At 36.0% G+C, this 18,807-nt stretch overlaps 1 protein-coding gene across 1 annotated transcript in view; it reads left to right on the top strand.

Moving 5' to 3' along the window:
- The window catches only part of aebp2 (AE binding protein 2), a 37,413-nt gene extending 22,676 nt beyond the window's left edge, over positions 1 to 14,737 (top strand). The window contains exons 4-8 of the mRNA XM_042335027.1: positions 74 to 260; positions 1,218 to 1,342; positions 4,909 to 4,976; positions 7,920 to 8,033; positions 13,317 to 14,737. Coding sequence (XP_042190961.1) covers positions 74 to 260; positions 1,218 to 1,342; positions 4,909 to 4,976; positions 7,920 to 8,033; positions 13,317 to 13,350 — 528 coding nt within the window. The 3' untranslated portion in view covers positions 13,351 to 14,737. The remainder of the gene's footprint in view (positions 1 to 73; positions 261 to 1,217; positions 1,343 to 4,908; positions 4,977 to 7,919; positions 8,034 to 13,316) is intronic.
- Positions 14,738 to 18,807: the final 4,070 nt, after the last annotated feature.

Here is an 18,807-nt window from a genome sequence, read left to right as displayed (position 1 = left end):
ATTTAATGTGAATTAGCAGAGCTGTATTGATTGCAAAAGAAACGTCTCTGTGTTGTGTGTTTTGTTTTTCCAGTGTGTGGTTGGCGGGTGCACTGCTAGCTTTGCATCTCAAGGCGGGCTTGCTCGACATGTACCGACACACTTCAGCCAACAAAATTCTGCGAAAGTCTCCAGTCAGCCGAAGGTCAAGGAGGAGTCGCCTTCTAAAGCAGTTATGAACAAACGGCGACGCCTAAAAAATAAGCGGCGGCGCTCACTACGTGAGTGGTCACTAGACAGGAGTTAACCCTAACTTGACTTTTAGTCCAAGTTCATTTATGGTTGAAAGACGAGGGTTTTGTGCATGCTTTATTTTTTATTTTCGTTCACGTTGGTTGAGAGATATCTGTTAGTGACAAGTTCCCCCTCCTCATTATCCCCATTTCTTGGAATGGCATCAAGTTTGGCACAAAACCGTGTCTTTAATGTCGTTAGCTGTCTGTGAGGAAACCAAAGTCACAAAACCGAGCCCGGTAGCCGAGTTCTTGCCTCTTGCCACTTGTTAATTGAATAGTTAACTGTCTCCCAAAATCACCTTTGAGACTCTGGTTTATATTCAACAGTTTTTTGTGGACGTAGGGTGGGGCAGGAGGAATTTATTTTTAGTATTGCTGCAAGTTGGAATGCCCTGCTGGGTTGAAGCAGGATCGATGTTATTTTTTCAAGAGACAACTACACATATATTTAAAAGAATAATTTGCAGAATATGGGGAAATGTCAGGTAAATGGGACTGAAAGGATTACTCTTTCAAACAGCAAACACGGACCCAATGCTCCCTTCTATGTGCTGTAAATTTCTGTTTTTCATGCTTCAGTAGCTGTTTTCAAAGAAAAATATTTTGACAGATTCCACCGACACACATTTATAAGCGCTCCGAGACGCCGTCTGGCGCGAAGGGTGCTATATAAATGCAAGTTATTGTAAGAACCTGATTTATTTATATTTTATGCATTTTATGAATTCATTTTTTTTAAACCATTAGCACATGATTTAAATTTTAGTCCCTCATTTCTGCAGCTATTTTCAACTCCAGTTATTGCTGTTAATTTGAGAGTGATATTTTCTATTTAGCTCCAATCTTTCCTCTTTTGTTTAAATGGTAAATATATCAGATTATTTTATCAGTATGTGATGCTCACTGAGAAACCTGTCTGTTATAATTGTTTTTCCTTTACAGCAAGACCACACGACTTTTTTGATGCTCAAACAATGGATGCTATAAGACATCGGGCCATCTGTTTTAATCTTTCAACCCATATTGAAAGTCATGGAAATGGGCATAGTGTTGTGTTTCATAGCACAGTGAGTAAAACTTTGCTGTTTAGCTTTCAACCGTGAAAAATTAAATTCCTATAGTAAATTTTCCACTTCAGTGTAATTGTATTTCATAATCTAAAATAAACATAAAACTGTTGACAATACATCAGGAGAAACATTATAAGGCCAACACACGACTTTGGCTGCATGTTAACATAGCACATTATTAGTTTTGTTTAATGACCTCATTAAACTTATTTAGGCCAACGTGTGTAGCAAATAACACTCATTTTCACCTGTCACGTTGCATTTCCCATTCACAGTGGTGCTCCATTTTCCTCTGCAAATGGGCTAGTTACTATATTGTTTGTGTATTTTATGCTGGAAATAAAATTGTGGGCCAAGTATATTTTCTTATAAACTCAGTTGTGTACATGTTCAATCTGCTTAATATTGTGAGTCAAGTGAATTGAATTGCACAGATAGGTAGATTGAGTGTGAGTTGTGACTTCTGTATAGCTGTATTGCAATGCAAATCTACTTCTTTGGATGAGTTTTGGTGCAGGCAATCCTAGTGGAGTGAAATAAAGTATGATTCTTCCTTCTCGAGTGTCTGCTGCTGTATGTGAATGAGACTTAAATAGTACTCAAACGACACTACTGTGGAAGAAATGCATATTGTGAGCAACGTAATCAGGCAAGGAAATCTCTAAAAGGAAGTCTCAACTCTCAACAACAACAAAATTACATTGTAAGCGCCTTTCACGTCGGGAGGACGTCCCAAGGCGCTGAACAGTCAGGACCTGAGAGTGTGGCAGGGTTGGGATGAGGGAGTGAAGGGGAGGTAGGAGGGCGGCTGAAGGCACGGTCAGAAGGGAGGGTCTTTCAGGAGCCATGTGAAATGAGTGTGAAAAGATTTGTACCTTGTTGGTGGTGGGGTAATTGCTTATAAACGTCACAAGACTTACTTTGTGGCAAATGGAAATATCACACCTGTGAACTAGAAGATGCTTTTCTAAGTTTGAGGTTAACAAATTTAGTGTTCATTTTTGAGGTGTGTTAGAGGGAGATTTATCTATAATTAGAACCTAACTTCAGAGTTGTTCATTTTGACATGAGTACCGATATTGTATCTCTTTAGTTTAGCACTAAACTGTGTGCCACTTAACAGTACTACACAATGAATGCACTCTTGGTTTGTAATGATTGTGTCATTCTGAAAGAGTTGTGATTTTAATGCTACATTCTGTTGTGTCTGCGTTCAAATAATGAATTTGCTTTTGCAATGATTGAAAAATGTAAGTTGAGTTCAGTTGCCCAAAGTGAATATTGTTTATTGCCTCTACCAAGGTACATTTTTAGGCTAATCTGTTATTTAAGATAAATAATTATATTATGGCCATGGTGATTATTTTAATTAGAATTGAAGATCATAGAGCACTTTTTTTATATCCTCTCTCCATTAACAAAACATGCCATGGTGATTTCCACAATGCAGTCTCAAAACAGATCTCTCAATGGAATAACTAAAGTTGCAATAGGTAGATAGATTGATGCTACCGTAGGAATTACTGTTGCACTAACCCAAAAATAAATCTTATCTTTCTGGTGGGGAGAGAGAAATGGATGGCATTAACAATTTGGTTCAATGCAACATAGATATGTCCACTGGAGGGCAGCCTATGCTTATTTTTAAGAAATTATTTTTTCATTTGAAAAAAATAACCTGTATTGCAATTTCAAAGGCTAGGAAGCCCTTTATGTGCTGTCGTACTTAAATGTTTCAGATTGGGTAATCTTATTTTTATAGATTGTATTGTGACTTGTCATTTTCTTGCTACAAAGCTTGAATATATTCCAGACCGTCAACTGTGAAGTTTTTCGATCGTAATCCAGCTTGGTTATTTTAGATTTGATTTAAAATAAGCAGTGTGACAGATGTAAATATATTGATCACTTTGGTTTGCCTGTGAATGCAGGGAACTAGAGAACATGAGTAGAAAATTAACGAAGTCACAGGATGATTTATTTTTCCCCCGGAGTGCAGTGAATTACTGAAAAATAACCCTTAGATTTGGTTTGACAAGTCGGGAGGGTATCTGAAAGCGCTTCATAAGGTAAACTATGAGGTGGAGTGATTGCTTTGCGGACCAACGAAAGCGGCAGCCAGTTTGCACGCAATGTCCCATAAACAGGCACAAAGTCGACTGCCAACAAAGCAGTTGATGCTCTGTGATTACTTTGTTGAGAAACATCTCATCAGTTTAAAATGGGATTGTATAGTGCCAAATGCTATCTATTTTTTCAAGGAGCTGCACTGGCAGTTTTTTGTGTGGAATACAGGTCTTGGGTATACATATTTACATCTTACTTGACAGAAGTGAGACAAATATGGTTTGGGTTGAGGGAATCAGGTTGTGATTCTTTCGCTGAAGTGAGCAGTAACGTGGGCTTGGAACACAAGTGGTTTCATTCTCGCTTTCAGTAAAGTAAATAATTGTATCTATTTTACCATCAATTTACCTGTGCTGTTGTACAAGGCGCTATACAAGCGTAATTTGTTGTTGTTGGATGCTGTTTGGGCCTAGCCTATGATATAGATGTCTTGTCACTTCTCCCACCTTCCAATTGGCTGATTTCTACAATTAATTTAAGCTTGAGGAACAGGGGAGAAAAGTTGGAGGAGCAACTCATCTACAAGATGTTTTTTTCCCCCCCATCGTATTCAAGAGAGCTGGAAGGAGATCTTTTGGAGCAGTATTCAAGTCTTGGTTACATTTTGAATTTAGGTAGAGTTAACAATTGAAAAAATAAATGTAAGCCACGGAAAAAAGGAAACCAGAGTTTCATGGAGGCTGCCAGAGCAATGGGGGAGATGTAGTGAGGCCAAAAATATTATGAGAAGGTATCAAGAATGGTGTTATTGCAGTTCATAGCTGCAGTAGATGGTCCACACTTATTTCCATTCAAATGGCTTGAATTAATATGATGGATATTAAGTGTGATGTTTGGTTTTATTTCCAGAACTTAAATCAATTCAGCTCAGTAGAATTATATAAATTCAGAAATAATGAAGACTAGAAAATGTTGCTTTTCTTGCTCGATCTGAAAAAATGAGATTGATAAAACCAAATAGTCCATGATAATCCAAATAGCTCCATGAAACTAACTACTTCATTAATAGTCTTGCTAATTTTAGATACAACATTTAAAACATCTTTGCCATGTAATGCAATTCTGTACTCCAGGATGATGCATAGTGAAGTAACTTAATCTGTGTGTGCTTTTGCGCGTGATTTCCTGAAAACCTTTAACAAATTGCATTTGTATAGCGCCCTTCATGTCGAGAGGACATTCCAAGGTGGTGCAAGTTGAGGGTTTGCACCTGAACCAAGGTTTGGTTTAAGAAAAAAAAGCCTGGAACATTTTAGATTTGTATTGAACACCAACTCCGTATTTGCTTAAACATCAACATCACCAGTGCAGTCAAATTTTGATGTGCTCAGTGTTGCTATGGATTGGTCAACTAATACAGATTTCTCTCTCTTCATGGCACTTCAGTTCCCCTTCCATATTTACTCGCCATTTTTGATGCAAATTCTGTTTTTCAGGTTATAGCACGTAGAAGAGAGGATTCTGGAAAAGTAAAAGTACTGCTTCACTGGATGCCAGAAGATATGTAAGTATAGATAAAGCTTTTATCTGTTTTGAAAAAAGTAACATTTTGGAGGCTATGTTACTTTGTGGAAAATCGCTTTGTTAAAGTTGGGTACAAACAAATTTGGTTCATCGGATGATTCGACCTCTGGAATCAGACACCTGAGTTGTCTGATTTCTAGCTATTGAAGCTAGAAATACTCACTCTAAAGAAGTGACAAATTAGAAAATAACTTAAAACATTCAGATTCCTAAGTTCGTGGATAAACTGAATCGTGATGTGTTTAGCATGGTCAAAAGCATTTAGAATATGAAAACACTGAGTCAGAAGGAGGAAGAGACATTAATTGATTGAATTAAGTGCGTACAGTAGAACCCCAGTTATAAGGCAGACGTACAATCCATAAGGTTGCAGCCTGCTTTATAACCGGGCAGGTAGGTGGCTCTAGTTCCATCAGTGCTTATTCTGCTTTCAATTGCATTGTCCCACTTTAAAATCAAGTCTTGTACTGTCACACTACAAAACAACAACGCCATTTGAAGCACAATAATGCTATTTGAAGCATGATGCACAGTGATGGAACTGACTGTCTCTCTGCCTTGCATTTTATAAATGTCCGTTCCCGACCGCAAAAAAACAAATCCGCATAAGAAAAAAGCTGTTGGAATTGGTGATGACGTTCTTAGCTAGTGAAATGTTTCTGGAAGAGAAGCGCAAAATTTTGCTTATGCAGCCTTTCCCAAATAGAGAATCAACCCACGGCAGCCGAAAGGTTGGACCACCCTGATTTATAACATTGCTAAATAATAATTCTTGCATTTGTGTGAATAGGAAACGTTTAATCTATTTTGAAAGATTATGTTAAATTGCAGTGCCATGCAAATTAAATGCTTTGAAAAATAATGTTGCCACATCTGACTTGACAGTTCTACTGCAGTCATTTGAGTTGCATTGTCCGTTAATTGCTGTTGCGAGAAGTCATTCTATCCATTTAAATTTGTCATTGTGACCATTAGAACTAATTCATACCTGCAAATGCTAAATGTGTCTACTACACTGCACTAACGAATTGTTGCAGTGGCAAAGCAATTGGCATTGGCCACCGCTGTATGTAAATGACATTTGTAAATTAAACACGAGTAAGCATAGATATTATCTTCCCAAACATGGTTTGTGGCAGTTCAATTCAAATGTAATTTGGGTTTGATTGAGATAAAATAAATAGTGTCTTGTTTTCCAAATTGAAACTACACTATATGATGTAAAGGTTTATTTTTTGACTTTGTTAAATTGTGCTGCTCGTTCTTTTGAATATCTCTCAGCAAAACTACATATCTGTACCATTTTCTGACCCTATTGTATTTCATTATAAAAGTTAGATTTTTGCTCATTTTTTTTCCATTGTGCTGCCAATTTTCTTTCTCTTCAAAGCATCTTGACTGCTTTTCATTCAAATGGTTCCATTTGATGTCCTCTGATATCATGCCCAAGTGACCATTATTTACATGAAAGGCTAAGTTCACCTAACGAAGAACAGACTAGAATCAAGCCTGTAACCTTCCAACCTGTGTGGCCTTGTGCTCACTAGCAATTTTTATACACTAAGCTTTGGGGGAACCTACATTTCCCATTAAATATCTTTATTAATTTTATATTTTTGCAAAAAAATGCGCTCTCAATTGTAAATAGGATATTTGAATAGTTCTGTGCTAATGTTGAAAGGGATCTGTAAAAAGGAAATATTGGTAAAGCAACACCTAAACTGAATATTTTTGGTGGGATTTTCACGCTGTTTGGTTTGCAGTTTGTATTGTTGGATTGCTCGTAAAGTATATATATAGATATATATATATGCTCTTGTGAGTCCGTTAGTAACAGACTGTTGATTCAGTAATTTCTGGCAATCTTTATTGTTAAAAAGAGGCCAGTGTCTTTCACCTTGCTGAGTTAGTGAAATGTAAAAGACTCACGTAGGAATTGGTCCAGCTTTTTAAATGTTAAAATACTAAGCTGGTTCAGCAAACTAGAAATTTGCTGCTTCTAAATAAAAATGCACTATATTGTTTCAAGTCTTGGTTCGTTGCTAATTATCAAAGTTTGTACAAAGAATTCTGGGACTCTATCAGTATTGACTGATAATATTGATCATTATTCATTTTAGTCTTGGCGGTGGTTTATCTACTTATATATTTTTCATTGTCCACAGGTTAGCCTGCTTTAAAATAACCAAAGTGAACGAATGCATAACGGTCGTCACAAAATGAACTGTACACTTTATTTTAGATTTGCATGTTAGCTTTTTGTTTAAGAATGTTTATTGGGCATTTAATATTAGTCGTGAACGCTGAATTTAGACTCCTAATGAACTTGAAGGATTTTTTCATTTAACTTGTTTGTATTGTTACTATCCTATCTTTGTTTTGTTCCCCTTGAATAATCAGATTGTGCTTATTATTTTGCCAGTAGTAATAGGATTAAGTTTATGGCTGAGTCCTTAGTAGTTTGTGTAAAATTATTTTTAAAAATGAGAATTCTTCAGTAAGTACAAGCTCTTTGGAATAGTACACAATGCTATAATTATTTAGAAAAATTAAAATGTTTCATTTCTCCTTTTGAGTTGTGGTCTCTTCAACATCCTCCTTAACAGCCAGAGAGGACTTTGGTTTAAACATTACAGCGCTTCCCCAGCATAGCACTGGAATGACAGCCTAGACTGTGCACTGTGTGGTTCAAACTTTCTGATCCATACACATATGTGCAATCTGACACGCAGGCGCATTCAGTTCAACTACAGATCAGTGCTAAATGTTTCCAAGCAAAAAATGGTCATATACCCAGTGTTGAATGAGCATCGTAACTTTCTTTTTTTTCAATCTGCATTTTCTCCTGAAGAAATATTTCTAATATGCCAGCTGGTTTTCTGCAAAGGTTAAATATTTAACATCCCAACGTTTTCTTTTTTAGTCTGCCTGATGTGTGGGTGAATGAAAATGACAGAACTCAGCTGAAGACACAAACGGTACATTTGTCAAAACTACCACAGGACACTGCATTGCTTCTTGACCCAAATATATACAGGTGAGGTTCAGATTTGTTACCTCAATTATCAGTGTTACACAGAAAATGAGTTTGCAGCTGTAGCTTATATCAAATCAACCAAGGTTCCAACTATAGTTCAAATGATTGATATATCAGTTGATTTAATTGTTCATCCGTTTTATATTTAATTTGTCATCTAAGTTTTCACTGAGAATAGCAATGGTCCAGATATAGATTCACGAGCAATTTACCATAACCCTGTTTTTTTTCTCAACACACATAAGGGAAATAGTCAGTGTGCTTTATTCCTCCTCTGTTCTGTATTGTCAAAGCAATGTATTTTTTTTGGTTAGAACATGCTACTAACACTTGAGTGGTTAATGAATAAATTTCGCTCTTCCACACGAGTTTAACTTAGTGGAGGTAACTTAGCGGGGATGTGTGTACTAATTGATACCAGCCCCATTGTGGATATGTTAATGCAGAAAATAATTATGCAAAACACATATTGCAAAGCAAAAACTACTTGCATCAGGAGTTATACTGTCACTTGAGTACTACACTGTGCTAGACCTTCCTAGATTTTCTCCTTTCTATTTTTTCAATTCTTTTCTTTCAGTTTCTTTCTTTTTGTTCTCTCTCTCCACTCTCTCTCTCTCTCTCTCTGAAGTCTGACAACATCGGTGATCAGAATAGCTTTTCAGATTCTTTCCACTTGAGCAGTTTTGTAAGAGAACTTTCTTTAGTCTTAAGAGTTTGTCTATGTATTGGCTACAATAATGAGAGTACTGTTTGTTATTGAAGTTACTTTATATTTCAGAATATGAAGCTGTTTTTTATTTATTGTTAACCTTGCCAAATACCTCTTCGAATTTTGAGTTTGTGTGAGAAACTTGATCGTTGAAACCCAGCTCATCATATTGGCCAATCTGCAAACAAAAGCTTGAAGGAAAGTTTGAGACTTAGCTAGGATCTAGAGCATCTAATGCAAGAAGTATGATCTTGAGGGATTATTACCCCCAGAAAGCGATCCGCCAATCAACTAACATCCCGAGTCCTCTCACTTGTGCAGCGAGTGCTGTAACCACTACAGGACTCCCGAGTAAAGTCATATATTGAACTGATTTTTAGCATGCGTGATTGCCTTTTAGACTACCCTTTTAATTAATGATGTATTTACATTTGCACTGTGTGGTTTCATATATTTCACTTATCTAGTTTAATTTGTTTAGCATAATGTTGGACAGCAATTAATTATCTTAATTCTGGGAATTAAACAGTTTCGCACTTTGCTATTAGAGACCTTATGAACTGTCTCTGGTCAGATGTTTGCAATTGTCTGATGCATTCCAGACCCTTATGCTAACCTAGGCTACAATTTCGAGAAGTAATTATTACAACGAATTGATATTTTCAGTCCCATATTTCTTATCTTAATCATCTTAAGATTAATAAATATCAAATTTTTAGGTAGATTTATTCGGGTTGAATGTCAATTCACTCGATGGTATGAAATTACTTAACGTTCCTCTTTACATAGCTTAGTAGTGTCAGAATCCTTATTTGTAGAACTATTAAGTATTTTAGCTTTAATTTGACTAGATATTAGTATTAAGTACTAGATTGTTTTTTCAAAAGTAATATCAAATCAATTTAGTGAAAGACAACCTTAATTGACCTGTTATGTTTGTTTGGTGGGCATTTAGTGAGGACAGAATCAAACTTGGCTGTAATGGTACAACAATAGCTTACTGATGGTCACTCTCTAAGCTTACACATGAATTGTCACTTGGGAAGGTACCTTAAGAAGTTGAAAAACAGAGCAAAATAAAGTGCTTTGTTCATGCCATGGTTTACTGTGATTCAATGCATGATATCAGCAAGTAGTGGAATGCACAATAGAGAGAACGGGTATGTGTAAGCCAGATCACCGAAACTTGAAATCTGTCATTCTGAAAGAGAGTGATACATAAAATTACAGTTTCAAAACCTAATCATCACTAGGATCTGAAGCTGGCAAGTTTTCATTTAAGATATCAGCAAAAGGTCTTTCTGGTCCTTAAATCACTGGGGTTTTTCTGTAGTTTTATGATTAGATAAATCTGTTATTCTTCTGTACTCTCTCCCTCCCTTCCCACCCCCGTGTCATCATAAGAAATGTGAGTGGAAATGTTAAGTGGATCATGAAAATCGCGTATATGAGATTCGCCAACAAAGCTGATACTGACATTCACACCTGTATTTACTCTTCATTCAAATGTAGCATTTATAAATTCTTATTTTGGAAGCCAAGCTTTTATGTTTTACTTAAAATTGCAATCCATATGCTAATGTTGATGAAGGGAAGAGTTATTTTGTTGGTTTTATTTATGGGAAATATTTGTTTTCTAAAATTAATTTATTGAATTTGTGGTCCGTTTTTTGAAACTTAATCTTCAGATTTATTATCCTGAGGATATTCACTTACATTTATGTAGAAGGTGTGTTAAAATGGGTTATTAAACTCCTGTTGAATTGATACAACAATTTAATAAAAGTGAATCCCAATCATTAATAAGGCCAAACGTTAATTATAACTGAGTATACTGAGAGTTAAATGTACATAATTTCCGATTATAATGAAAAGCTTATCTGGCCACACTAAGCAATTAAAATGCATAGAAGATCCATGGAAACAATGGTGGAAATAACATTTGGCCCTATTGATATGTTGTATTTCTATAAAGCATTTATTTTTTCAACCAGTTTTACCTCTGTATAGTCCAGTTAAAGAATACCTTTTTTTAATATCTATCCAGTTATTGGATGGACTACTGTGTTCTCAAGACTTATTGGTCGCCATTGGTTGCCCTCCTTTGGTTTAGAATTGAGCGTTTTTATAGAGTACAAAATGTTGAGCTTTCAACCACTGAAACCACATACTGCATTTGTGTGCCAACGCAGTGTACTGTGCTACCAAATAATTCAGCTTGGAGCTGTTTTTACTTATGCTGACAGGCCGACTGGGTGCTTACAACATTATGAACATGGCTCCATGGTTGACACATGACAACTAAACATCACTTAAGTCTAGAAGAAGCAGAACAGGTAGGGCTAAACAACAATCAATTTGCATTCTACTGACATTGACATACTGACATCAACAGTCCTGATCCCCCACCGTTCAGCGCCTTGGGACGTCTTCCTGACGTGAAAGGTGCTTTACAAATGTAATTTTGTTGTTGTTGTATTGTTGCAAGTGCACCCCAAAAAGCAGGTCACACTTACACCCAACTGGGAAAAACAGTTTATTTTGTTTTAGATGTTGGTTGGTTCAGAGCAGTATTTTTACACAATGCAATAACTTTCATCGCTGAAAATATAACATTCTATTCTTGACGATCTGTGATTTTTTTTATTTGCGTGTGACACGTTTATGGCTTCTAACTATAGGATGTCACTTAGGGCTTGTGCATTATGTTTTAGAGCTCCTGCCAAATAGCACTTATGAAATGAGGGATATGTTTATATCTGATTTTTCAGTACACTTGGAAATAAAGATAGAAGACTTAAAGACCAAATCACGAATTAACCTAAAGTTGAAGCTATGTTTCTAAAGTATTGAAAGTTCCCTCTTATTTAGTTTGAAATCCCCAGCTGTGTAATTAACCCCATCTGATATTTTACTGTTACTGCACCAATTGTACTGTTTATATAAGCAATATGTGTTTTTTCACATTTTAAATCTCAGAGAATGTTGAAAGAACAGGAGCCATTTCTAGAATTGCCAAATTGATATAAACTTTGTCCGTCCCACATAATTATGCATTTAAAATATTCAGCTATCTGGGTCCATTTGTTCTTTTCATTACGAATCTCATAATTTCATGGAGCAGAGAATGGAACATTGCCTCTTCAAAAGCCGCACTCAGCACAATTATGTTGTTCAAGTGATTTTTCTATTACTTCTGGTACATTACAGGCCTAATTCTGAACTGCGCCCTTCGTATAGTTTCTGTGGTTGGTAGCAATAGTCTTGACTATTTACATACACCAGAAAATGTTTTGGGTGGTATTGTAAAGTTCTGCTTAGTACCCATATTATTTTATCTCAGCTAATGGTTGCTCCAGGTGAGTGTTAATTAACTGGGGTCAATCCATGATTGGCTTAGTTATTTTTTTTTTTACTTGGTCACTAATTGATGCCAACCTTTGCTTTCAAAATTTGTTCCAAATATCACACAACAACAACAACAAATTACATTTGTATAGCGCTTTTCATGTCAGGACAACATCCCAAAGATATCAGATGAGGAAAAAAAAACTTTTAGCCTATTCAGTCTCATCCTTCCTGACTAGCAACCTTGTGTTCTTTCCATTGCAGCATAATCAGGCTGTTTCTTAAAATGGTTCTATGTACTGTGGGTACTGGTCTCGGCCACTTCTCATGATGGCCTGTTCCAGAAATGCTTTCTTGTGACTATCTTGTTACAAAAATAGGATTTGCTCTGCATCGCTGTAGTTGAGGAATGCAGCAATCAGTTTTATCTTGGAACATGAGAAATTTGTTTGACTTTCCAATTCAAAAATGAATGCCAAATTACGGAGAGACTAAACGAAAACTCTTCATTTTGTGAGAGGTGGAGGAGGACTGTGTTTCAAACCAAATTGATGCTTATGTGGACCTACTTTGCCTGACAAGCAATTTATCTTTCGAATGATATCGGTCCATGGAACCTCTTTGTCACTTGCAAGTTTTAGAACTTGCAAAAGGAAGAGATTTCAGCGAATTGCATACACAGTATTGTACTGCTCGCAGAACTTTATAAAGGGCTTAAATCAGGTTCTGCAACAACACTTGCAACTGGAATTAGATTTGTTTCTCATTATCAGATGGAATTTTAGGGAAGCATTATATTTTCAGAATGATCAACATTTTCAAAATGATATCTATCCTACTTACTGGGCCAACATTGGATGTTAATTTGGTGCTACATCAATTCATGTACTCGCCATTTTAGCTTGTGGCTACTCCTGAAGAAAAAAAAAACTCACTACTTTTAACTTTCAAGTGAGTAAGCTACTGGTCAAGAAGCAATTACATTCTTTCCGGTTTATGGTGAAGGTAGGACAGTGTTTTTCTCACTTAAGGAATTGAAGCCTTTATTTTTGTGTCATTTGCTGCCCTACAAAATTATGCTCTAGTCAACATCTGGATAACTAAATTACTGCTCAACTCCTCCTGTTGCATTTTCTTAAAGTTGTGTGGAACGATTTTCGAGGTATGTCTTCGCAATGGAGAATGGGTTTTAGAATTCAAACAGCTCTTTTTTTTTTTTGCAGGACAATGCCACATAAAAGGCCGAAAAGGAGGTAAGGTCCAACCCAGGAACCAGAGTTGTCTCAATTATAGCCACTGTGATTGGGATACAATATTGCACATTAGAATCACTTTTTCCTCCCAGTCGTAGACAATTAACTATTTGTACTAAAAAAAAGACTGAGAAAAAGGATCCAGACACTTCGAATTTAACGCTCTCCCGTTTCTTTCTGGATGGGATGGTACAATGGGAAAAAAAACTACAGGGACTGTATGCGATTTACAACGAGTTGAGCGTTATGAGAAGCTTCGACCTTGGGACTTGTTTGCTTACTGCATTTCCCTTCTCTTCCCTTTCTCCCTCTTCCATCCCCGCCCTTCCCCTGGCCCATAATTTTCTAAAATGAGGACGGGAAGTTTTTTTTTTGTTGAACTTAATGGTCATTAATTTCTGATAAACTGTATTGATTTTGTTTTCTTCGTGGTGCATCATGCCCTCCCGGTTTCATTAGTTTTTTTGTATTAATATTAATTTTTACAGACAACTGTACAATATGTTCATAATTTTTTTGCAATTATGAACAATAAAAAATAAGTGTAATATGAAAATATGATTTAAAACACTGAAAACTATTACTTTCTGCTTCCAGTCTGGATGTGATGCTTGGGGCAAGACCTAGTAAAGTTTTATTTCAATGCACCAAAGCTTGCTGCATAGATGATCTTAGAGATGAGATTAATAACTGATTGAATCGTTTGGTAATCTTCATGCTTAATATGTACATCACATGAGAAAAAAATATTTTTACTTGTAGGAAGATGGCAAATATCTAGAATATTCTGTAACATCTTAGTCTTATATAGTTTCAGAAAGCATAAAGGGTTGCGTTCAGATAATAGTAAATTGCTTGTAAATATTTCTGCAGATTTGTAATATATTTTTATACTTTAAAATGTACTGTAGATCTCAATTTTGGTTTACTTTTTAGGAGCATGAAAGTAAATAAAATTTTGAAATGTATATATTATGGTAGGACAAATATTGAAGGATGATGTAATTCAATTGAGCTGCCAGAATAACTGTTACAAAACATAAGCACCTTTCCTAATTTTAAATATGAAATCTTTTGCAGTTCTCTGCGACTGCAAAATAAAAAAAACTACTGCTAATGTCTTAACGTATTGTGCAGGATATGAACAGCATGATTTGGATTGCGTTGTTAAACTGTACAGACGTTTGGTAGTTTTCCTGGGGAAAGACGGTCTTTTTAAAAAGCCTGCAAAACACTCTTTTTCGTACAGTTTTAATTAAAAAAAAACCTTCATGTAATGTATTCTTACTTGAGCACTTCATCTGTATCCACTGCTTCGTTCTTCGTCTAAAACAACTTGCTACTGCTTTTTGGCTACATCTTTTTATAATAAAGTGACCAAATGCAAAAAACAAATGAGTGTGGCTTTCTGTCTTTAATCTTATGATATACTATGTACAGAAAAGACTTAATTGTTAAAATCATTCAGCTGAACTGCAAAAATGTAGGCAGTATGGGAAAACCTCGTAACTCATCAGTGACTATCAATTGTGAATTCATAATTTTCTTCCCTCAATGGGGTTTCAGTTCACTTATACATGGTTTTGGAATCAACTACTAAACAGAATTACAAAAGGACTCAAAGATACAGTTGTTCCAGTGAGTTTGCTGCAAAGGTAAATGATTGGCAATGCAAACATATAAAATTGGATGAAAAACCCAAGGCTTGTCTAAATCTAAATGTTTCAGTATTGAGGAAAGGGATTTACGCTAAATTTAAGGAACAACTTGTAATATTCTTTAAAAATTAAATGTTACACATCGGTCTACCTCAAACTACAAAATAAATATCACCACGGTAAGTTGAGGAGCTCAGTCGGAAATATTGTATGTTCCTTTACTGTTCTGTTTGCAAGAAAACATAGATTATCTTGGATTTTGTGTTGGACAGAATTTTTCAAACAATCAACATGAAGAAAATTCCCAGGCAGTTTTCAAAAACTGCTAAGGTGGTTTGATAGTGATGGAGATAATAGCATGTTCATTTTTAGCAGCTTTTACATGGTTGCTTTAGAGAAAAGTATTCAATACTAAAAATATCCATTCTCAACTCCCTACTCTTTTTTTAGGAATTCATTTTGCCCTCGTTCAACCTTGTGTTCCTTTTCATGGATGACTACCTTTTTTTAAACTATAGAAGCTGTTGTTTTGCATTATATTATTTCTTTCCAAGATAATAAATATTTAATGCACATGCTGTCACTAATGTGCAAAATGCCACATGCCGACTCTTTTTAAGAATGTTTCATTTATTTATGGATCGCCTGCAACATTCTCAATTCTCACTCCAACCCCAGGGAAAATAGTTTAATTTTAAGTCAATATTAATGTAATTTTTGTCTTGAATTAATAGATTAAAGTCAGTCCTGGTTTAGATAACAAACAATGAGCTACCACCACCTTGTGCTTAAGCACTGTTCCCACATCGTCTTGTTATTTCTCTCTCTTTTAAAAAAAANCACACTAAAATTTTGGTCTGGTCTGCCGAGCCAGAATTTCCAGCCAAGTGTAATTACAATGGCTTTACCAGCTTTCTTCGGTGCTGAAAAATACCAGCAAATTCTGGGACCGGCATTGTAATTGTTTGAATCCTGTGAGCAGAAGATAGCAAATAAGCTTAACAATAATAGTAAGGATTCAAACTGAGTCAAAGTGAATATATCTGGCCACTGAAGGCCAAGCACGGTGAGGTGGGAAAGCTCTCTTGCAGAGTGAGCTGGTAGGAGTCAACACATGGCCACAAATTTGATTTTTTAATTTATAAGGCCAGGGTTTACCTTAGCTCCTATGTCTTCAACCTTGCCTGTCACCTTCCTTCAGATTCCTTCCACTTATTGCTGCATGTCCTCCTACTCCCATTTAATTGCTTTGCAACTTTAATTGGTCTATCCACACAAGTTGTTGATCAATGAATTATGAGGCTAATTGCATTCTGCATCTTCGGTGTGGCAGTGTAACCTCACGTATGTGATCATGAAACAAAGAAACTGAAAAACATTTTCCTTTTGGGCGAAAATCAAGCTTTATTCAACTTAAATTGCGTAAATCCCTGTTTATAAAAATGCCACAAGCAATGTAAGATACTCCTATACCAATTGTAAATGTTTTGGTGAAAACATTAAATGTATAATGAAGGTAATAGTAATCTGCTGTCATCGAACAAAATAAAATTGAACTGAAAATACATTTCATGAAATTGCTGAATTTTTACGGTTGTGAATTGAAAAATGTGAGTTCAACATTACTTCTCTGTTATTGTTTCAATAATACCTTTACTTAAACAGCAACATCAAGACACAGATCGTATCATCAATTCCAGGATGTTTGTAACTTAACGTAATAGTTATTTCATAACATAGTTGGGTTGACTTTTTAATGGCCAGAACTCTTTGTTGGGTCTGAAAGCAATGCTCCACAGTTTCTCCCTGTCATGGACATGGTGATGTGTATTGGTCCTGACAGCCATAAATGTTTAATCATTGCAAACACATAGCACAGATGCTGGCTCTCTGTTTAGACTGGCAGCCTAAGGATAAACCCCTTCTCTCTAATAGGTCAGTTACATAAAGGCGAGGAGCTGCAACTATTCCAGGAGGACTGCAAGGACACGAGAGAATGAACCAAAACATGAGCCTTGTTACCATTGAACCATGCTTAACATATAATAGAGAAACTGTTATTTCATTGAAAGTAAATGGTTAAGTATTTATTCTGCAGCAACAAACGTGGCATTTGTAGCACTAACTGTCTTAAATTCTTCTTTATTCAATAAATTAAGGATTAAGATCTATATTTGGTTAAAGTTGATAGGAAATTGTGATTGGAAACGATTAATGCAAGTAAATATTTGGTAAATTTGTAGCACATCTCAGCACACATAACTTAATTGGTTTAAAAATGTATTTGATGATCACGTTGAAGACTGATCCTTTGCATTCATTTCACTATTTTGGAATAATAACCCTCACTCTTTTTGCAGCATTGACTTTCAAAAGCACCATTAATTACGCTGGGCAGTCTAATCAATGTATTGTTCAAACCCAGGTATATGCCCCGAAACTCTGGAACTCCCTTCCTCAATCCCTCCGCTTTGCCTCACTTTCAAGTCCCACCTAAAGATATTTTTGATCACGATTACGGTCACCTCCCATTACTGGATTGATACTCTCACAATTTTAATCCCCCTCAACTTTTTATCCAAACAAGCTTTTAAAGTACAAGTAGATTCTTCCTTTCTGCTTCAAGCACATAAAATTATTGGCACAATTTATTGGCTTGAAATGGAGTAATTGATCGTGCAGTACCTTGTGGTTACTGATGATTGGCATTGGGTGTTCTGAAGTCATGTAATTGGTTACAGCTGTTTAATTCTAGTATTGCAACACGGAGGAGGTGTAATTCAAAGTAATGATACAGAGCAGTTACCTTAGTTTATTGATCAAACAACTCATTGAAGCGGTTTACTTTGGACATCATTCTGGCGCCTGTTTATGCAGGTGTATCCCCTGTTCACGCTGGCGAACTGAAGTACAAAAAACATGCACGTGAATTCTGCATCATCCCTTTGACTCCTGACAAGATACCCGTGTCCTACAGTTTATATGGCTCGTGTACAAAAAAGCTAACGTGAGCGAAATAACTGCCGTAAATGTTGAGGTACCTCAACATCTGACGGAGGAGAGTTCAGAGGGTAAGACACCCAAGATTGAACTTGAGAGTTGCCATGTGGCTTCAAGATTCATGAGACAAGTCCTCCTACCGCCCAACAAGGAAACAAACTCAGGTAAATCAATCTTCAACCACAGTGGGACTTCGTACCATGTAACATTGTGTGTCTAAATCCTTTAAAGCCTTGTTTTAAAATAAACATCGTGTGATGAAGGCAAACAAAGAGTTAAATTATTCAGTTAGTTATAATCTTTGCTTTTGATATCTCACCTTATCATGTCGTTGAGGCGTCTCAAAGTGCTTCACAGAATATAATGTAAAGTGAATTGACTGTTTTGTGGTTCGAAACGCGGCAGCCAATTGCGCAAGTGAGAGACCTGCCTTCGATTCCTGGCAGAGCGAAACCTTGGGCAAGTTTCCTTACTCCACACCCACACCTGATAATAATCCCTTAAGAAAAAAACAAACAATAATATTTCGGTCACTCAATCTACGACTGTTTGTGGGACACTGTTGCGCGCAATTGGCCGCTGCGTTTGGTCCATAAAAATATAGTCAATTCACTTTGCAGTATAGAAGACACGAAATGTGCTACATCAAATCAAGGATTAGTATTTTAGCAGTGTCCCACAAACAGTCGTGGATTGAGTGTCCAAATTATTATTTGTTTTAATAGATTTGGAGCAAAAAATATACATCAGATGACTGAATACATATTCTTGTGAATTAGTGATTTCTAAACAACAACAAAATT

The sequence above is a fragment of the Callorhinchus milii genome, unplaced genomic scaffold (genome assembly GCF_018977255.1).
Source record: "Callorhinchus milii isolate IMCB2004 unplaced genomic scaffold, IMCB_Cmil_1.0 Scaffold5, whole genome shotgun sequence".
Lineage (NCBI taxonomy): Eukaryota > Metazoa > Chordata > Chondrichthyes > Chimaeriformes > Callorhinchidae > Callorhinchus > Callorhinchus milii.
The sequence above is the reverse complement of the archived record's forward strand: the minus strand, read 5'-3'. Positions and strand labels throughout refer to the sequence as shown.